The sequence below is a fragment of the Elaeis guineensis genome, chromosome 3 (assembly GCF_000442705.2).
Source record: "Elaeis guineensis isolate ETL-2024a chromosome 3, EG11, whole genome shotgun sequence".
In the NCBI taxonomy this organism is placed as follows: Eukaryota; Viridiplantae; Streptophyta; class Magnoliopsida; order Arecales; family Arecaceae; genus Elaeis; species Elaeis guineensis.
In genome coordinates this window covers 112557970-112581201 of record NC_025995.2, presented here as the reverse complement: position 1 = coordinate 112581201, position 23232 = coordinate 112557970, and the positions used below count along the sequence as shown (strand labels likewise).

Genomic DNA, 23232 nt, shown 5'->3' with positions numbered 1-23232 from the left:
CAAAATATTGGCCAAAAATGTTTATAAAGAACGTATATATTAGCTTTAGGGAAAAAATTAATATTTACTATGACTAGAAAGTTTTTTTGTTAAAATAGAAGAAACTAATCAACCCTCTTATCTTCAAAGTTTGTAATAGCAAGATGTATGAATATAATGCAAATACATGAAAAAATCTTCAAGACCATTGTTTAATGCAAAATGGCACACGAATGTTGTTAACTGACATACTAATAGGACTTTAAATTTAGTGTTTAGTACTTCTTCCCGGCACCAAAAGTTTGAGGTTTGAATTCTCATGGTAATATGAAATAAGTAAAATTTGTAAATTATTATATTAACAAAATTTTAAAATTTGCTGGTTGATACTAGTCTTTTCCACAAGTACACTAGAAAGAAGTTCACGGTTTGAATTCTAGAGGATTAAGATATATTATTTAAAGTTTGAGACCATAAACATGTGTAGATGTAATAGAAATATGTAAAAATAGATAATAATAGTTTAGCACAACATGATATGAAAGATATCAATCATCATACTAACAGTGTTTTAAGTTTCACAATTGGCACTACTTTCCTTAGCACATAATCTGTAGAGAGGCTTTAGGTTTGAATTCTCATTAATTTGGATTAGGTAATTCAAAGTTCAAAAATATAAACTGTAGGGTGGATGTCTGGCCAGGACACCACCTTCCAAAATCCTTTCAGTACCATGCGATGCAGCAGGAAGAAAGAAGAAACAAAACAAAAGGAAAAATAATCAAAATACGTGGATCAGCCACAAAAGGGCTCGCCTTCACGGGGCATGCAAACTTCACTATGAAAAGAAAATTTTACAAGAGGAGACCTCACCCTCAACCCTTGTACACCCAATTCTCTCTCACCTGAAGTTCCCCTCACAAAAGCTCTCTCTCTCTTGGAGACCCCCCTGAACTCCTGAAGAGCCTGGCGACCGCTGTCTAGGAGCCTCCTGCTCCTTCTCTCACAGCGCCTCACGCCTCTCTCTCTTCTCTCGGTTCGTACGACGGCGAGAAAACAACCACCAATCCTCTCTGTTTGGTCACAGGGCTTTTTATAGGTTTAAATAGGCTTTAAACCTTGATTAGAGAGGGATTAGGAGTCCTAAACAAAGCCAAAAAACCCCTGAACCATCGGATCAAGATCGGGAGCCCTCTGGGCCATTGGATCGCGCTCCGGTCCATGGAATAGTGCCGTGGACCGTGAGAAACGCGTGGGAAACGCCCACGCGGTCCACAGACCGCGTCGTGGACCACCCGGTCCACGGTGGACCGGGGCAAGGGGCCAGCAGGCCTGGGTCGCGCGTCCCGCGCGGGCCTGGGCCTGGGTCGCGCGTCCCGCACGGGCCTGGGTCCCGCGTCCCACGTGGGCCTGGGACGCGCGTCCCACGCGCCGCCGTCTGCGGCCGCGCCGCTGCCGCCCGCCGCCGGTCGCCGACGGTCCTCCGCCGCCTCGATTCTCGTGCCGACTTCAAAAGCTCGTATCTCCTCCATCCGAGCTCCGTTTCAGGTGATCTTGGTCTCGTTGGACTCCATTTTTCGCCGCGAACCTCGCTGTGGGCTCAATGTGGGATGAATCTCGAGGCGTCAAATCCTAACAATCTCCACCTCGACTCGATATTCGGCCTCCTTCAAACTCCGAGAGCTTCTGGATCTCCTCGCCCCCATGCCCTGGGGCAATCGCCTGCTGATCATGGATGGGCAAACATGGGAGTCGAGCCAGGCTGCTCGATCCCATCTCCGTCGTATGCTGTGCTCCTCCTGACCTGAGACCTGCTCGGGGCATCATCCTGCGGCAATAGGAATCTTACCTTACGACGTCGCCTCTCGTCCTCCCGAGTCTCCTGTCTCGTGCCCGATCCGCCTCCTGGAGCTCCACCTCGCTCTGGGCTCCACCTGGCTCCCGATGCTCCACCTCGCACTGGGCTCCCTGCCAGGTAATAATGTCCTCTGCTCCCCTTCTTCCCCTCCAGCACAATCCTATCGCCGCGTAGCACCCTCAGGATTTCTCCACCAGCTACCGTCCTGTAGCCTCTCGAATCCAGTCTGCTAAGTGAGATAAGATTCCGCTTGAAATCGGGTATGTATCGGACCTCCCCCAATCTCCTCACTGCACCATCATGTGTCCTCCAACTGACCGTCCCAATGCTTCTGATCGCACAGCTCGATCCATCCGGCAGATATACAGTGCTCTCACTGTTCTCCAAGGAGTCAAACTGCTCCTCTCTGCAACACACATGATAGGGGCATGCAGAATCTAATATCCACTTCTGGGAAGAAGTAGATACCTCATCAGATATCTCAAAGACATCTCCATCTAAATCGCTGCCGGCCGTCGCTACAGCAGCCACCGTCCGATTTTTCAGTTGAGGACAATCTCTGGCTAGATGCCCCAACTCCTCACACCGGTAACACCTGGTTTTGCTCAAGTCCCTCCTGGACTTAGACCGCCCTCGATGCGATTTTCTGTCGCTCCGTCTACCGCCTCCTGCACCTCCAGAAGTCACCAAAGCTGAGCTATCGCCACCTGAGCTCGAAGCTAGGTTCTCCCTCCTGAGAACCTCGTTCTGGAGTATCGCCGCGGTGACCTCGTCCATCTTGATAGTACTCTTCCCCACTAAAAGAGCAGTCACCAAGGACTCGTACGAAGAAGGAAGCGACGCCAGCAAAACCAGCGCCCTGATCTTCTCCTCAACGTTCTCGCCAACGCTGAGAAGGTCGGTGAGGATCTTCTGGAAGTGGCTCAGATGCTCCTGCACGCTCTGTCCCTCAGTCATCCGCAGTTGATAAAACTGCCTCCAGAGGAAAAGAGTGTTGGTGAGAGACTTCGCCATGTACAACTCCTCGAGCTTCGACCACAGCACCGTCGGGGAAGTCTCTCTCAGCACATGGATCACCACCTCATCCGCCAGGTACATGCGGATGGTACTCACCGCTTGCATCTGTAGCCGTTTTCAATCCCGCACCTCCATGGTGGTCGGCTTCTCATCGCACAAGAGAGCATCGATCAACCCCTGTTGGATGAGCACGTCCTTCACCCTTGCCTGCCACAAGGAGAAATTGCTCTTACCATCGAACTTGTTGATCTCCATCTTGATTGTATCCAGAAGCTCTCGGAGTTTGGAGGAGGCCGAATATCGAGTCGAGGTGGAGATTGTTAGGATTTGACGCCTCGAAATTCAGCCCACATTGAGCCCACAGCGAGGTTCGCGGCGAAAAAACAACCACCAATCCTCTCTGTTTGGTCACAGGGCTTTTTATAGGTTTAAACAGGCTTTAAACCTTGATTAGAGAGGGATTAGGAGTCCTAAACAAAGCCAAAAAACCCCTGGACCATCGGATCAAGACCGGGAGCCCTCTGGGCCGTTGGATCGCGCTCCGATCCACGGAATAGTGCCGTGGACCGTGAGAAACACGTGGGAAACGCCCATGCGGTCCACAGACCGCGCCGTGGACCACCCGGTCCACGGTGGACCGGGGCAAGGGGCCAGCAGGCCTGGGTCGCGCGTCCCGCGTGGGCCTGCGCCTGGGTCGCGCGTCCCGCGCGGGCCTGGGTCCCGCATCCCACGCGGGCCTGGGACGCGCGTCCCGCGCACCGCCGCCTGCGGCCGCGCCGCTGCCGCCCGCCGCCGGCGGTCCTCCGCCGCCTTGATTCTCGTGCCGACTTCAAAAGCTCGTATCTCCTCCATCCGAGCTCCGTTTCAGGTGATCTTGATCTCGTTGGACTCCGTTTTTCGCCGCGAACCTCACTGTGGGCTCAATGTGGACTGAATCTCGAGGCATCAAATCCTAACATAAACATGTATAGACATAATGTAAATACATAAAATAGGCAGATGAGAATGTTGATAATAGTAGAATATTGTCCATTAACTAGACCTTTGTTATTGTTGCTTGGCACCACTCTCTTAGATATATGTGATAGAGAGAGATTTTAAGTTTCAACTTGGAGGTGAAGGTGTACCGGATAATATGAGTTTGAATCATATATATCCGAATATATTCGGATATGAATAGATATTTAAATATCCAACTAATATCTATTTGTATCTATATCCATTAAAAAAAATGGATATGATTATGAATAGACAACTATTCAATCTATATCAAATATCTGATTTTATTTATAATATTTATTTTAAATAGTACTCATAAACTTTTAAGAAAATATGTGATCATATAAATATGCTATTATCTTGATTTACCATCTATTTAGTAATATCTTTGATTTCACGATCATAAAGCTTCATTATCCAACTTTTAGTATGTGATTTGTATCTATACTATTAAAATTAGATATAGATGTAAACTTTCACATCGGACTAATATTCATATCTATATATATATTCGTCAAATAAAATAAATATGGATATAGATATAATGGTATCTAATCGGTATCAGATTCAATTCAGCCCTAGTTTCAACCCTCACAAATTCTGACAAATGACTTGAAGTTTGAGGGTACATGACTTACACACCAGAAAAATATAGATACTAATCCAAATATCAATTTTAAAAAGTCGTCAATTGCTATAATCACATTATGTGGTTTATCCTACTAGCCTTAAGTTACACTTGGTGAGAAAAAAGGAAAAATATTGATGATCAGAAGGAAAGATCAATTGATGCTAATCAAAGGAAAAACCATATGTTAGACTTAGTTCAGATGGCCAGAGTAAACCTATAAATAACCTACGTAAACGTTGAAAGGGGATTGGTAATAGTACCCAATCTTGATCCAACCAATTCCGCATGAGATTGAAGTTATTTTTGGAAAGATAGAACGCTGATACATAAAAGCCTTTATAGGAGCATTTGGTCCATTCTATTCTTTGTTTTATTTCTTTTTTTTTTTTTGATTTTGAAATCTTATCCACTTGCCTGAAATTATCGATCCTTTCGAATTTTGGAATCCTATGTTTGTTCTTCCTAATATTTTTTTCAAGCTTAACTAAGCATTCTGAAATGTAATCTATTCATTCTCTGAGTTTTTCTGAGTAGATATTCATTCTGAATTTTTATTCTCTTTCCATGGACTAATACTGTGATCCATATGTATGATACAATTGGTCAGACTATTTGATATAGCAAAGATAAGTCCAACTCAAAATGCCTCATGTTGCATAACCACATTACCAAAAAATGGGACCCAAGCAGATGGTCTTTGATGGATAACAAAAGATACATTTTATGAGGACTTTGTGCCCATGCAAACACCCATAGAGTTTCCTTGCAATTAATAAGTTTCTCGTAAAATGAGACGAATTCAGTTCTTCCTTTTATACAAAATTTCTCTTCATGCTACCAACACCACAGGATCAGAACTTTGTTCTTTCTTAATGTATGCTGCACTTTATCAATGAGTATTGTTTCAACAACTCAAACTAAAAGAGCTAAGCATATCATGAAAATTTATTGGATCAATTCAGTCTATAGTGATATTGAAATACAGCTCTAGGCCAACAAGGATATGAATTTTGTGACAACACTAACAGCATTTTGTGCTGCCAAGGAACCGAAAATAGAAGCTTCATTGGACTTGGAAGAGCCACGGCCAGCCAAATCAGAGAGAGCTCTAATAGCTATGAAAGGAACTTCTTGTTCGAGGCAAATGAGTGCAACTGCAGCAGTCTCCATGTCAACTGGAGTCACATTAAATTTGGATCTCAGAAACTGGCTATACGCTGCGTTATCAATGAAGATGCTAGCACTGCAACCCCCTTCGACTCTTTTCACAACAGGGCTCCTTTTTAGACAAGTTGTGGAGTTAACGCACCTTGTGAGATTCATGCCCTAACATAGGCATTCCAAAAAGGAGAGTAATATTAGAAAATAAGTACTGAATTCTAGGATAAAATTTTCAATATTTCACTGGAAATTTTTTTTTTTTTTGTTATAGAATTAAATAAGTATATGCATAAAGAAAGTTTTAGTATAGTTAAAATGAAAATCGGCTCCTCCTGGATATGTTACTATGTTCATGCACAATTTCCAGACCTCCAAGATCTAAAAATATTCGCCATGACACATTTCTGCTGCATATAGTGAGGAGGCTTTGTTGCTAATTAAGCATGAAGTTGTGCATGACTTGGAACCATAAACATTAATTAAAGAAACTGTATCCAAGAAGAAAACTTAGAGATATTCAAAAATTAAATTTCATTCTGTACCTTTGTTTTTTTTTTTTTTTAAATGCATCAAAAAGCCTCAGCACTTCAAAATCAGACAAAAAAACTGTGCAAGTTTATGTAATATTATTTTAAGATGGCATAAGAAAAGAAGATCTAATTAATTGATAAATGTAGGTATTTGATTAACATCTCTCACTATTTACCTTTTCTAAAGGCTAAACATATTATTGTTTTCTTCTTTGCAGAGAAGGTGGAGTGCTTGTTTTATGAAAGCTATGCAAATAGAAGACTGAAAGGTCAAATATCTATAATCTAGCATAAAACCATAAATATTACCTCTAATTTCTTTGAGAGTGCAAAGTAATGCTGGTCAACAGAAACCCAAAAGGCATGCTTTCTAACTTCAGGAACTCCACTTACTGGAAAGACTTCCTCTGGCTGGTACCACACACTGTTCAAATAATTCCCAAAATTTTTATTTTTATTTATGTCGAAATCTGAAAAGTTAAGATATCCAATTTTCCTTGTATAGTCACCACTGGATTCGAAGGCTAGCTCATCATTAGGCCCATCTCCATATCTCTGAGCAAGGAGGCAATACAAAAATTAATATCTTTAAATTTAAAAAAAAAAGAAAAAACTATATATATGTAAGAAGATGAACTGAAAGAAAAACCGGCAGCTACTTGCAAATCCTAATCAAATAAAAAGAATAATACTATGAAGTTAAAAAAAAGCTGCAAAAACAAATTCAGGGAACTTCATATTTTCCTGGTCCCTAGTCAAGCAGGCAAGCTAGCACTTTATGTCCTAACACAACCATATCTGGCAAATTAACCAACACTTGGATGCATGTTGGCATGTTTTACAAACATTTCCTGATTATATGTCAGACCTGATTTCTATCTGCAAACCATATCAGTACTTAATTTCGAAGTAAGCTTTTTTTATTCTGACTTCATGCCTAGCTGAAGCAGAGGCATATTTAAATAAGGTCCATATCAACTCAGTCCCTCTCAAGTCCAAATCCTGTGGGAGAAAAAAAAAACACCTCCATTTTTTTTTTTAATATATCTTAAAGTCCAACATGCATATTGGTGGGATTCAGACCAAGACTAGAATGGCCTTTTAGAGAAAAATGAGCTGGGCAGGCTAGCAGGCTCGATTCCTAAAGAAAATTCAGCCTAATTCTGCTGGATTTTCCAAACAGGCCCTAAATCCCAGCTTTGCCCGAGAGAGAGGATCTCTTCTATCCACCAAGATGATCCATTTGTTTTGCAACATATATCACCTCAGTTTTAATGTTTCTTTTCCTTTTTGCTCTTTTGTTTATTAGAACTTTTCATTTTGTTCTATGTTTTTATTCAGTGAAAATGCAACACACCTGCCAATTCCAGAGGCCTGTGTGAGCCCATCGCTTGGGAATTGTCACGTCTCCGATCTGGAGGTCGGAATTAGCATTTCCAGCGATTCCGAAATGCACCACTCCCTTCACATCAAATAGAGCCAATAGCAGCTGAGTGGTTATGCCGGCATTAAGCTGCAGCCATAATTTAAAACAACCGACTCCAAGTCAGAATACTAATCTCTTCTTTGAGCAATGTATGCATAATTAGAGAGAACGAAAGACACCAATAAGCCACATACCATGCTTAATCCCGTCATGACAATGATCACCTTTTGCTCCCCTACCTTTCCAAATCGGAACCTTCTCCCTTTTGATGATGACAAAAAAATATATGCATGAGCAATTTATTTACCGAAAGGATATATTTATCAAGTCCAAAGTGAGTCAGAGATTGTATAAAACCATAAAAGGTGGAAGGAAATCATATAGAGGTATGGGAAAAAAAAAAATTTACGAGACAGTTTCTAAACCAAAAAAAATTTGAGACAATCTTTAGACCTACACCAAGAAGGATTTGAAAAGAAGAAGAGAAGAGAACAGGAATGTTATATTTCTTATTGACTAATACATATTAACTGATATATATTTCATTAGCAAAAGAGGGAAGCAAGAGCAAAAAAAAAAAAAAGGGCTGTTAGAAGGAATCACAACATCCTTACCTCCAAAATCCAAGTATGGCAGCTCCTTGCTCTGGACAAATTGGGAAGACTGTAGGAGAGGGTTCATCTCAAAGGAATTCGGCACCACAAGGCCCAAAAAAGGGCCCTTGTTGTTCACCATCAGAACTTTTTTCAATGTGTTCGTTGGGATAGCCCCCTCTGATATGGTTGTGATTGTTGTTATCACCACCACAACAGTCAGGAGGACAGCAAGCTGCCTCATAACTTCCATTATCTCTTCCCTCTCTTCAAGAGAGAAAGAGAGGATAACAAGCTTATGAGAGGGAGAGCTTGCTTTGTGTGTGTGAGCAGAATGTAGGTTTTAAATGAGGTCCAAGAGAGACTTCTGTGCGGGACTGGAATTTGTGAACAGACTTTTTCTGTGATAATATCCTCAAAGTAAAAAAGAAAAAAAGACTTTTTTGTGATAATTTTGGTGCATTGATCCATGACAAGTTTTGCTACAATATGTTTACAGTCTATGGAACGAAGTGTCTTATTGGAGTGATCCAGCCCAGCTGGATTCTTTTGCTTTGTTTTGTAGGCTAAAATCAAGAGAGCCGGTCCTTTGTTTCCATTTACCTTACAATAATGGTTGTTTTGTATAAAAATGGCACGTTTCCCTTTGTTCCGTTTACCTTACGGTTCTGGTTGATTTGTATAAAAATGGCACGTCCTCGTGTTTCCATTTACCTTACGATTATGGTTGTTTTGTATAAAAATGGCACGTTCCTCATGTTTCCTTTTTTTTTTTTTTTTTTTTTTAATTTTATTATTGGTCATGGCATGTGGGATACTGCTCGGGATCATTATGGCCAATCTCCTGCTGTGTCCGTCGCCAAAAGAGTACCTGCAAAAAAAAATCCGCACTGATCGGAATTCTGTCCGGTAAAGACCCTCCAATGCTTAAGTCAGTGGGGAGTGATGAACAGTTGATGAATATTTAGAGAGGCAGAGTATCAGCTTAAAAGAATATTTTTTTCAAATGTTGTTCATTTACCTCCTTTTATAGACGAATTGTTGGTAACTATTTGTAACGGTTAGAGACGTGGATCCTACTTATTCCGGCACTATGTGATCGTGAGATGGACGGTTATACCCATCACTGATCATGTTCTGACCATTATGCAATTTCTATACTGGCGGTTTCTGGTATGCTGACTCTATGTCAGCAATCTGAATATATCGACTCTATGTCGGTAATTATGGAAATCCGACTGACCACCGATCGATAATTCTGATGGGACTCTCTGATGCTTAAGTTAGTAGAGACTTCTTTTTGCAGGTGTTCTTTTTCGATGACGGATGCAACAGGAGAATGATCGCAACACCTCAATTCTAATTTTTACTTTCATTAGTGTACCAAATTAATTCCAATATAATACAGACTCACTTAGCTTGCAAAGAGTAGGAGGAAAGATACGATCAATGAAAAAAAGAAAAATCTGATGTTTAATTAAAAATTTTTAATGAAAGGGATGGACAAACAATTTTTTTTCATAAAAATAAATTTTTCATAATTTATAGAAAAGAATAATTTATATATGATATGAGAAAATTATTTTTTTTAAAATAAAAAATATGATATATATATATATATATATGATATTTTTTTATTTTTTTATCAAATATATAATAGATATTTTATATAATTTTTTATAAAAATAAATGTTCAATCTAATATAAGCCATCTGAAAAAGTATTTGTACTAAGCTATTTTTCCGCATATCATATACTTGAGCATCAACTTTTTAGGAATAAGATAAATTTTTTCCTACGAACCAAATGAGTTGGACGTATATAAGATTAGAGTTTAATAGGAGATCCTGGTATGCATTATTTCTACTATCTACCCAGAGTGTAGGCCCGTTGACTTTTTGGCGTTAAACCTACCCATCTCAGACCAAGAATTCACATCAATGCTTCTCCTTCTTATCGATCACGCGATGTCACAGTCAACTTGACAGGCGGCTCTGCTATTAGCTCAAAAAAATTCTTATCCTTCTTGTTGATTATGCCGTGTGATAATCAAGTTGATTGGTGGCTCTATTATTAGCTCAAATAAATAGCTAAAAAATTCATGTCACGGTGGTTACGCAACTTGAGTCTAGCTTACTTGATGCAGCTCTTCTATAGTCTCCAATCGTAGATTCCTTTAATTCCATTTAGGTTCAACAATACCAAATGAATGCTACCATATTTACCCAATAATCTACTCAGAAAGGGGTGTAAACCTCTTTGTTTAGTAGCAACCATGGTGGCCAGATAGTTTAACAGGGCCTGAAATGTTTGCTTACTATGCCCTTTGATAATCAGAAAAAACCATGAGTTGAACAAGTTTAGGGATTTCTTGAGAGAGGCAAAGCATTTCCCATACCAACTGCACGCAACATAAGAGAGGAGATAAAAAAAGAACGAGAGTGTTGTGGTCATGAGTAAAGAGGTCGAATGAGCTCAGATGGTTGGCTTATGCTTGTCGCCTTCGCATAAGTAAGGTATTGTCCGTTTTGAATTTTAGGTTTCAATGGGTCTTGATCATTTAGAGCCTCACAATTTTGTCCTTTAAAAAGTGCCTCACGTTGGAAGAGAACGTTTCAATCAATATAAGCCATATTTTCTCTTAACTCATAACCAATGTGGGACTAAAGAAGTTCTCTCTGCACCACAACACAGAAGAGACTATCATTTCATTACCATTCAATTCGATGAAATCTTGCAAGCAATTGAATGTTCCATCACAAGCCAGCTCAATTTCCAAATGTTTTCAGGACCACGCAAAGAGGGAAATATTCCAAATGTTTCCAGGACCACGCAAAGATGGGAGACTGGCGCGTTCACACCATAAACTGCTTCTTTCACCATGCAAAGGAAGGCATGTTCATTTGGCTCAAACTGAAAACTTTAGTGAAGATATTTTGCATGGAAGACGTACGAACAGCCGCCAAAACAGTAAACTTGAAAAATAATTGAGAAGAGGATGTGACCAGCTTGTAATGGCATTTTGTTGGTGCAGTTGGCATAAATGGAACTCCCTTCTTCTTCTTCTTCTTTTTTTTTTTCAAAAAAGCTCTTCCATAAATACTGTGCTACAGAAGGCACTCCAACCACTCATCAGCTGGAAAAGTACATGTGAAAAAAAAAAAAGAGGTTCTTAGAGAACCACCAGTCTTTTTTTTTTTTTCCCCTCTTTTGTTGACAACTACCAGTCCCCTTGAAATGGTTAAAAAGTTAACTATTTAAAATTAAAATAATTGAATTATCATTATAGATAAATATATAAAAAAATTATAAAAAAATATATATAAATAATAATTTTATAAAAATATTTAAATAAAATTTAAATATTTTAAAAAATATATGCATAAAAACTTTGATTTAATTTTTATCTATTTCATCTTATTTTAACTTAAATAAATTAATAAATATCAAGCTCTTCATAATCCTGTATTAATTAATAGGTTTTGCTAACGAGGGCACTGGTTAAAAAATATTTAATATTTCTTAAAAATCAACAAAATCTTTATTCAAGACGTTGACTCATGCGATATTAAAAATAAATATTTATAAAAATAATTATACTCTTTACAAAGAATATAAAAGGGTATAATCCTCATTTCTAATGTCTTGAATAAAGGTTTTGCTGGTTTCGAAGAAACATTAAATGTTTCTTGACCAGTGCCCTTAGGGCATTGGTTAGCAAAACCCTTAATTAATTAATGTTAGCCTTCAGAATTTTATGCTTCCAGACAAGTGGAATGAATTAATATATCATAAACTAACCAAAAAAAAAAAAGACGAATGCAACTTGGGAGGGCTCCCAATTTAATGGCTTTCGACTAATGATAAACGCTCAAAGGCAACTGCATATACTAGATCCATATTTTGATTTTCAGTTCTCAAGCCACTTCTTATTTACATCTTTCAGTACACTACTTAGTTCCATATGTGAATGGCAGCATGGTTAATCCAATGGTCCAAGGACAGGAAGAGAAGGCCAGAAGATATAGGTGGATGCTTGTCTCATGCGCAGTCTTTTTCGTGACGTAGACCCTTCTATTGGGCATATGGGTGTCTCACCTGCCTTCCTCCTGTACCCACCGTCTCCTCCCTCCCTCTAATGAATTTTCCCTAATAAAATTTTCAGTTTTGCCTGTACAAACGTAATGCCTGGAAAGCGTTGCGAAGTTTCACTGGCCTTTTTTTCTTGGTATAGATAGCTAGAAGCCACATGCTGGCAGCGAGATTGAACTCATGTTGGACCATTTTGCTTACCACCTTTATTCCATGTTGTATACATTGGATGACCAAGATGTGCAGGAAATGTGTGTTGGGTGAATGTCTGGTCAAAATACCATCTTTCAAAATTTTTTCGATACTGCATGGTGCAATAGGAAAAAAAAAAAAAAAAAAACAAAAATAATCAAAATACGTAGATCAGTCACAAAAGAGCTCGTCTTCACGGGGCATGCAAACTTCACTATGAAAAAAAAATATTACAAGAGGAGATCTCACCCTCAACCCTCGTACACCCAATTTCTCACTCACAAGATGTTCTTCCTCATAAAAGCTCTCTCTCTTGGAAGACCCCCCTGAACCCCTAAAGCGATCGCTGTCCGCTGTCCAAGAACCCTACTCCTTCTCTCCCAGCGTATGGCTCTCTCTCTTCTCTCTTCACAAGGTTCTAGCCTTCTCGGATTCATGCACGCATGGAGCCTTTTCGCGCGTCCACGGAGAAGAACAAGCCACCGCCTTTCTTTGTTCGTGTACACAGGCTTTTAAAAGCCTTAACCCAAGTTAGATTAGGATTAGGAATCCTAATCAGGCCCAAACAATAGCCCAAAAACCCCTTCAGCCGTTGGATCAAGTCCTAGATCAACCCACGCTCTCTGATCATACATCGGTCCATAGAATAGTGCCGTGGACCATGCGAAACGCGTGGAAAACACCCATGTGTCCATGCGCTGGGCTGTGGACCACCCGGTCCATGGTGGATCAGGGTACAAGCCCTAGGCGAGACGCCTGGGCCTGGGCCGTCCCTCGCACATGGGCCTGGGCCGCACCAGCGCGTGCGGGCCTCGCCTGGTGCCTGGGCCCGAGCCGTGCCCCCTACGCGCGTGCCTGGGCCAGGCCACGCGCCCCGCACTGGGCCATGCCCTGCATGCCTGGCCTGCGCACTGCCGCACACCGGGCGGCATCCCACCTCCTGCGGCCGTGCCGCCGCCGCTCCACTGGCCCACAGCCGGCCGCCGGCAGTCCTCCGTCGCCTCGAATTTCGTACAGGCTTTAAAAGCACACATCTCGGCCATCCAGACTCCATTTGAGGTGATCTTGGTCTCGTTGGACTCCATTTTTTACCGCGAACCTCGCTATGAGCTCAATGTGGATCGAATTTTGAGGTATCAAATCTAACAATCTTCACATCGAATCGATATTCGGCCTCCTCCTAACTCCGAGAGCTTCTGGATCTCCTCACCTCCATGTCCTGGGGCAATCACTTGTTGATCATGGATGAGCAAATATGTGAGTCGAGCCAGGTCGCTCGATCCCATCTCTATCGTATGCTGTGCTCCTTCTGACCTGAGACCTACTCGGAGCATCATCTTGGGGCAATAGGAATCTCACTTTGCGACATCGCCTTTCGTCCTCCCGAGTCTCATGTCTCGTGTCTGATCCATCTCCACCTGGAGCTCTACCTCGCTCTGGACTCCACCTGGCTTCCGAAGCTCCACCTCGCACTGGGCTTTCCGTCAGGTAATAATATCCTCTGCTTCCCTTCTTCCTCTCCAGCACAATCCTATCGCCGCGTAGGACCCTCAGAATTCCTCCACCAGCTACCATCCTATAGCCTCTCGAATCCAATCTGCTTAGTGAAATAAGATTCTGTCTGAAATCGGATATGTATCGGACCTCCCCCAATCTCCTCACTGCACTATCATGTGTCCTCTAGCTGACCATCCCAATACCTTTAATCGCACAGCCCGATCCATCCGGCAGATATACAGTACCCTCACTGTTCTTCAGGAAGTCAAACTGCTCCTCTCTGCAACATACATGATAGGGGCATGCAGAATTTAATATCCACTATTGGAAAAAAATAGATACCTCATCAGATATCTCCAAGACATCTCCATCTGAATCGCTGCCGACCATCGCTACAGTAGCCACTGTCTGATTTTTGAGTTGAGAATAATCTCTGGTTAGATGCCCCAACTCCTCACATCGGTAACATCTGGCTTTGTTCAAGTCCTTCCTGGACTTGGACCGTCCTCGTCGCGATCTTCTGTCGCTCCATCTACCACCTCCTACTCCTCCAGAAGCCACCAAAGCTGAGCTACAGCCATCTGAGCTCGAAGTCAGGTTCTCCTTCCTGAGAATCTCATTCTGAAGTATCGCCGCGGTAACCTTGTCCATCTTGATGGTGCTCTTCTCCACAAGAAGAGCAGTCACCAAGGATTCGTACGAAGGTGGAAGCGATGCTAGCAAAACCAGCGTCCTGATCTTCTTCTCAACATTCTCACCAACACTGAGGAGGTCGGTGAGGATCTTCTGAAGTAGCTTAGATGCTCCTGCACGCTCTGTCCCTCAGTCATCTGCAATTGGTAAAACTACTTTCAGAGAAAAAGAATGTTAGTGAGAGACTTCACCATGTACAACTCCTCGAGCTTCGACCACAGCATCATTAGAGAAGTCTCGCTCAGTACATGGATCACCACCTCATCTGTTAGGTACATACGGATGGTACTCACCGCCTGCATCTGTAGCCATTTTCAATCCCGCATCTCTATAGTAGTCGGCTTCTCATCATATAAAAGAGCATCGATCAACCCCTATTGGATGAGCACGTTCTTCACCCTTACCTGTCATAAGGAGAAATTGCTCTGTCCATCAAATTTGTTGATCTCTATCTTGATTGTTCCTATCTTCTCCATCTTCAGTCTTGCTTACCACCGCTGCAATCTGCATCTTTGTACCGTCTCGCTCTGATATCACTTGTTGGGTGGATGTCTGGTCAGGACACCACCTCCCAAGACTTTTTCGGTACTGCACGATGCAGCAGGAAGAAAGAAGAAATAAAATAAAAATAATCAAAATATGTGGATCGGCCACAAAAGGGCTCGCCTCCATGGAGCATGCTAACTTCACTATGAAAAAAAAATATTACAAGAGGAGATCTCATCCTTAACCCTCGTACACCAAATTTCTTTCTCACAGAAAGTTCTTCTTCACAAAAGCTCTCTCTCTCTTGGAAGACCCCCCTGAACCCCTGAAGCGACCGCTGTCCGCTGTCCAAGAGCCCTGCTCCTTCTCTCCCAGCGTACGGCTCTTTCTTATATCTCTTCACAGGGTTCTGGCCTTCTCGGATTCATGCAAGCACGGAGGCTTTTCGTGCGTCCACAGAGAAAAACAAGCCATCGCCTTTCTCTGTTCGTGTACACAAGCTTTTAAAGGCCTTAAACCCAGGTTAGATTAGGATTAGGAATCCTAATCAGGCTCCAACAATAGCCCAAAAACCCCTTCAGCCGTCGGGTCAAGTCCCAGATTAACCCACATCCTCTGATCATGCATCGGTCTACGAAATAGTACTATGAACCGTGCGAAATGTGTGAGAAACGCCCATGCCGTCCATGCGCTGGGTCGTGGATCACCCGATCCATGGTGGACTGGGATACAGGCCCCAAGTGCGGCACCTGGGCTTGGGCCGGCCCGAACGCGCGGGCCTGGGCCACACCGGTACCGGGCGCCTAGGCCCGGGCCGCATCCCCTGCACGCATGCCTAGGCCGGGCCATGTGCTGGGCGACATCCCACCTCCTGCGGCCACGCTGCCGCCGCTCCGCCAGCCCGCCGCCGGCGGTCCTCCGTCGCCTTGGGTTCCTTGCAGGTTTCAAAAGCACATATCTCAGCCATCTAAACTCCGTTTGAGATGATCTTAATCTCGTTGACTCCGTTTTTCACCGCAAACCTCGCTGTGGGTTCAATATGGATCGAATCTCAAGGTATCAAATCCTAACAGTGTGATGTAATTAGAGCCTTGGTGGGTCCTGCATATTTGTCTAGTTGGATGCACATTGGACCACTTTCACATATGGATATTGTTGTTTTGAATATTATATGGGTAGATGCCCTTTCTCGTTCTTCACCTTCCAAAACTTTTCACATTCCATAACATCTAATGTGTTTAATTCCCCTCTTTATTTTCTTAATTTATTGTAAATATAATTACTTATAAACATGAGCCTATAAATAGAGGCCATGTAGTTTGTAATTGATACACTTGGAAAATGAAATAAAAGAACTCCATTTCTCTCATCTCCATCTTTAATTCCAATTTGCTCTTTTAGTTATATTTTATAATACGTTATCAGCAGGAGGCTCTAATTTCTCAAGTTTGGTACTATCTCTTCATCATTTCTATAAGCCAAGCTTCATTTCTTTGGGTAATTTTGATGCCCATTAAAGGATTTTTATTTGTTAAGGAGTAGAGGTAGATCCTTTGTTCTAGCATTTGTTCAAACACTTAATCTGCTACTATTCTGAGTGCTTGTCATGTTGATGGCTTTAGTTTCCATGCACAGTAAAAAACAAAAAATCTAAGCCATGGGCTTAATTGAATGATAAAAATTTTGTATGGCTCCTGAGAACCATTGTATCCTGCATAGGGCAAACTTTTGATGTAATTTCATTGTTGTCGCATTCTGTGTATGAGCATTGATTGCCATATGAATCAAGAGAAGGGAGTATGACAAGTCTAAAGGCATGTTTGGTAGGTAATTTTGATTGCCATAGGTAATTTTGATCCCATTAAATTTCTTATTTTGATCTTATTATAGTAGTAGATTGAATGCATTATCTATTAATTTGTTATTATTTTTATTTATTTTTCAATTATATGTTGATTAATAATTTTGTAATTATTAAATCATTATTATATTGAACGTTTATTTTTCTAATTTATTTGCTATATTCTATGATAGTTTTCATCGTGTCAAATCTTGCAAAGCTTGAATTTGTGGCTCTGGATATTACGGGCAAGAATTATCTGTCATGGATACTAGATGTTGAAATTTATCTCGATGCTATGGGTCTTGGAGACACAATTAAAGAAGCATAAAGCATCCAATCAAGATAAGGCAAAAGCGATGATTTTTCTTCATCACCATCTCCATGAAAGATTAAAATCTGAGTATCTTACAGTAAAAGATCCACTTGATTTTTGAAAAAATTTAAAGAAAAGATATGACCACGAAAAAATAATGATTCTTTCAAAAGCTCATTATGATTGGATACATTTAAAATTGCGGGATTTTAAAACTATAAGGGAGTATAATTCAACGATATTTAGAATCAGTTCACAATTGAAATTATATGGAGAAGATATTACTGATGAGGATATGTCAGAAAAAACATTCTCTAACTTTCATACCGCAAATGCACTCCTGTAGCAGCAATATCGTGAAAAGGGTTTTATGAAGTACTCTAAACTGATTATATATCTTCTTATGGATAAACAAAATAACGAGCTATTAATAAGAAATCATGAAGCCCACCCAATTGGTTCTGCTCCATTTTCTGAAGTGAATGTGATATCATTTAATAATTTTGGGCATGGGGAGGTCATGGCCGTGGATGCGGTCAAGGTCGCAATAATTATTGCCATCATGGTGGTTATAGTAATAACTCTTCCAATTATAAGAACATATCTCACCACCAGAAGTGACAGAATAGTGGAGAAAAATAAGAGAAAGATAAAAATGGACGGAATAAATGAAATATAGAAAATTTTTGTTATCATTATGGCATGAAAGGGCATTGGCCACGTATCCATCGTATGTCGAAATATCTTGTTAAACTTTATCAAGAATCGCTCAAAGATAAGGGGAAAAATATAGAGACAAACCTTGCACATCAAGATGACAATTTCGACCTGGCCTTGTTGATATAACACATTTGGATGTTGCCAATTTCTTTGAAAATCCTGAAGGGAGAATTGATCATTTGATTGGTGATGGAAATGTCCAAAAATGAAGATATTTTAGTGTTTCTTTGTATGTTTGAGGTCTATTTTTAGTATGTTTTCAGCATGTGTTCAATAAGAAATTTCATTATGAAATTTTACTTATGTTTGATAAGTTTTCCATTATGGTTTCAATAACAAAATTCATATGCAATATTTTCTTATGTTAATTTGTAAGATTTCTTACTATATATCTTGTTTTAACGAAGAAAAATATGGAAAAAACTTCAATTTTTAGCTAGATCCAAGATCAATGATAAAGATATATGTCTCGCAGATAGTACAACAATGCACACCATTCTTAAAGATAAAAAATATTTTTCTCATTTGATAATGAAAGAAGCCAATGTCAATACAATATCTGGTAGCACAAAATTAATTGAAGGCTCCGGAAGAGCTAATATACTATTACCCAGAGGAACGAAGTTTATGATAAATGATGCATTACTTTCCACTAAGTCTCCAGGGAACTTATTAAGTTTTAAAGATATTCGTCATAACGGATATCATATTGAGACAACAAATGAGAAAAATATTGAGTACCTCTATATTAGAACTATTGTCTCGGGTCAGAAATGTATATCGAAAAAATTATCTGCTTTTTCTTTCAAATTGTACTACATGAATATTAGTACGATTGAAACATATGCTACAGTAAATCAGAAGTTTACTGATCAAAATAATTTTATTGTTTGGCATGATCGGTTGGGCCATATCGGATCCATAATGATATGAAAAATCAATGAAAAATTCACACAGACATCTACTGAAGAATCAGAAGATTCTTCAATCTAATGAATTCTCGTGTGCTGCTTGTTCTCAAGGCAAATTAATTATTAGACCATCACCGGCTAAAGTTGGGATTGAATCTCCTGCATTTCTAGAACGTATTCAAGGTGAAATATGTGGGCCCATAAATCCACCATGTGGACCATTTAGATATTTTATGGTTTTAATTGATGCATCGACAAGATGGTCACATGTGTGTTTATTATCAACTCGCAACTTGGCATTTGCGAGATTGCTTGCGCAAATAATTCGCTTACGAGCACATCTTTCGGATTATGCAATTAAGACAATTCATCTTGAAAATGCTGGTGAATTTACACCTCAAGCTTTTAAGAATTATTGTATGTCAATTGGAATAACCTGTTGCACATGTTCATACATAAAATGATTTAGAAAAATCATTTATTAAACACCTCCAGTTAATTGCTAGACCATTACTTAGGAGAACTAAACTCCCCGTTTCTGCTTGAGGACATGCTATTTTACATGCTATTTTACTTCTTTTTAGGCCACGTATGATTGATTTTATTATTGGTCCTGGCGTGTGGGGATACTGTTCGGGACCATTCCGCAGCTCTGATTTTGATTTAAAATATACGCTTCCCTTTTTTTTAGGCCATGTATGATTGATTTTGTTATTGGTCATGGCATGTGGGGATCCCGCTCGGGACCATTCCTCAGTTCTGATTTTTACTTTCATTGGTGTGCCAGATCAATTCCAACATAATACATACTAATAGGACTTTAAATTTAGTGGTTAGTACTTCTGCCCGGCACCAAAAGTTTGAGGTTTGAATTCTCATGGTAATATGAAATAATGTAAAATTTGTTAATTATTATATTAACAAAATTTTAAAATTTGCTGGTTGATACTGGTCTTTTCCACAAGTACACTAGAAAGAAGTTCACGGTTTGAATTCTAGAGGATTAGGATATATTATTTAAAGTTTGAGACCATAAACATGTGTAGATGTAATAGAAATATGTAAAAATAGATAATAATAGTTTAGCACAACATGATATGAAATATATCAATCGTTAAATTGAGGGTGTTTTAAGTTTCACAACTGGCACTACTTTCCTTGGCACATAATCTGAAGAGAGGCTTTAGGTTCGAATTCTCATGAATTTGGATTAGGTAATTCAAAGTTCAAAAATGGAAACATGTATAGACATAATGTAAATACATCAAATAGGCAGATGAGAATGTTGATAATAGTAGAATATTGTCCATTTACTAGAGTTTAGTTGTTGTTGCTTGGCACCGCTCTCTTGGATCCATGTGATAGGGAGAGATTTTAAGTTTCAACTAGGGGGTGAAAGTGCACCAAATAATATGAGTTCGAATTATACATATCCGAATATATTTGGATATGCATACATATTTGAGTATCCAATTAATATCTATATTTATATCCATATCTATTAAAAAAAAATAAATATAAATATGAATAGACAACTATTCAACCCATATCAAATATCTAATTTTATTTATAATATTTATTTTAAATAGTATTCATAAATTTTTAAGAAAATATGTGATCATATAAATATGCTATTTACTTGATTACCATCTACTTAGTAATACCTTTGATTTCATGATCATAAAACTTCATTATCCAATATATATCTTATTTATATCCATACTTTTAGTATGTGATTTGTATCTATACCATTAGAACTAGATATAGATGCAAACTTTCACATCCAACTAATATCCATATCTATATATATATTCATCAAATAAAACAAATATGGATATGGATATAATGGTATTTAATCAGTATCAAATTCAATTCAGCCCTAGTTTCAACCCTCACAAATTCTAAAAAATGACTTGAAGTTTGAGGGTACATGACTTACAGAATCCAGTCTATGGAAGTGTCTTATTGGAGTGATCCAGCCCAGCTGGATTCTTTTGCTTTGTTTTGTAGGCTAAAATCAAGAAAGCCGGTCCTTTGTTTCCATTTACCTTACAATAATGGTTGTTTTGTATAAAAATTTTCCCTTTGTTCCGTTTACCTTACGTTGTTTTGTATAAAAATGGCACGTTCCTCGTGTTGGCTTTTTTTTTTTTTTTTAGGCCAATATGATTGATTTTATTATTGATCATGGCATGTGGGGATATTGCTCAGGATCATTCCTCGTGTTACGGCCAATCTTTTATTGTGTCCGTCACCAAAAGTATATCTGCAAAAAAAAATCCGCACTGATCAGAATTATATCCGGTAGAGATCCTCCAATGCTTAAGTCAGTGAGGAATGGTGAACAGCAGATGAATATTTAGAGAAACAGAGTATCAGCTTAAAAGAATATCTTTTTCAGATATTGTTCATTTACCTCCTTTTATAGACGAGTTATTGGTAACCGTTTGTAACGGTTAGAGACGTGGATCCTACTTATTCTGGCATTATGTGATCGTGAGATGGACGGTTATACCCATCACTGATCATGTTCTGACCATTATGCAGTTTCTACACTAGCAGTTTTCGGTACGCTGACTCTATGTCAGCAGTCTGAATATATCGACTCTATGTCGGTAATTATGGAAGTCCGAATGACCACCGATCGATAATTTTGGTGGGATTTTTTGATGCTTAAGTTGGTAGAGACTTCTTTTTGCAGATGTTCTTTTTCGATGGCGGACGCAACAGGAGATTGACCGCAATACCTCAGTTCTGATTTTTACTTTCATTAGTGTACCTGATTAATTTCAATATAATACAGACTCACTTAGCTTGCAAAGAGTAGGAGGGAAGATACGATCAACGAAAAAAAAATCTCATATTTAATTGAAGATTTTTAATAAAAGAGATGGAGAAATATTTTTTTTTCATAAAAATAAATTTTTCATAATTTATAAGAAAGAATAATTCATGTATGATATGAGAAAATTATTTTTCTAAAAATAAAAAAATATATTATTTTTTTAATATATATATATATATATGATATTTTTTTATTTTTTTATTAAATATATAATAAATATTTTATATAATTTTTTATGAAAATAAATGTTCAATCTAATATAAGCCATCTGAAAAAGTATTTGTACTAAGCCATTTTCCCGCATATCAAATACTTGGGCATCAACTTTTTAGGAATAAGATATTTTTTTTCCTGCGAACCAAATGAGTTGGACGTATACAAGATTAGAGTTTAATAGGAGATCCTGGTATGCATTATTTCTACTATCTACCCAGAGTGTCGGCCCGTTGACTTTTTGGCGTTAAACCTACCCATCTCAGACCAAGAAGTCACATCAATGCTTCTCCTTCTTATCGATCACGCGATGTCACAGTCAACTTGACAGGCTGCTCTGCTATTAGCTCAAAAAAATTCTTATTCTTCTTGTTGATTATGCCGTGTGATAATCAAGTTGATTGGTGGCTCTATTATTAGCTCAAATAAATAGCTAAAAAATTTATGTCACGGTGGTGACGCAACTTGAGTCTAGCTTATTTGATGCAGCTTTTCTATAGTCTCTGTTGTGTACACGTGTTAAGATTATAAAATTTTTTTCCTTCCATCACATGTAAGGTATTATCCACTCTCTTCGGAAACGATGCCTCTACCGACGCACGTGCACCCGGAGTCACGATTTTACCCCTCGATCTCCATGGACAAAGACATCTCATATGGGCAAGAGAGAGCCCGTACTACTTAAGCACATGCACACACCAAAGTTGCCCGATGTGGAACTATTAAGGAGGTCCCCCCGTGGCCTGCCCATAACACAGCCCCCCACTCTGGAGGGTGCATGTGTTGAACGATAGGGGTTGGGTGCCCCTATCTGGCGCGCCACTGTTGTGTACACGTGTTAAGTTTACGGAATCTTTTCTCCTCCACCGCACGCAAGGTATTGTCCGCTCTCTTCGGAGATGCCGTCTCTACCGGCGCACGTGCACCCGGAGTCACGGTTTTGTCCCTCGGCCCCTCTGGGCAAAAGACGTCTCACATGGGCAAAAGGAAGCCCGTACTACTTAAGCACATGCATACACCAGAGTTGTCCGATGTGAAACTATTAAGGAGGCCCCTCCACAGCCTGTCCACAACAGTCTCCAATCGTAGATTCCTTTAATTCCATTTAGGTTCAACAATACCAAATGAATGCTACCATATTTACCCAATAATCTACTCAGGAGGGGTGTAAACCTCTTTGTTTAGTAGCAACCATGGTGGCCAGATAGTTTAATAGGGCCTGAAATGTTTGCT

General features: G+C 39.6%; 1 protein-coding gene across 1 annotated transcript; it reads right to left on the bottom strand.

Moving 5' to 3' along the window:
* Nucleotides 1-5402: 5402 nt before the first annotated feature.
* Nucleotides 5403-8530, bottom strand: LOC105040850 (bark storage protein A). The gene is made up of 5 exons (XM_010917570.4): nucleotides 8216-8530; nucleotides 7796-7863; nucleotides 7533-7688; nucleotides 6485-6730; nucleotides 5403-5810 (listed from the first exon to the last, which is right to left on the bottom strand). Exons 1-5 carry the CDS (start codon nucleotides 8445-8447, stop codon nucleotides 5472-5474), a joined length of 1041 nt encoding a protein of 346 aa, XP_010915872.1. The 5' UTR covers nucleotides 8448-8530; the 3' UTR covers nucleotides 5403-5471.
* Nucleotides 8531-23232: the final 14702 nt, after the last annotated feature.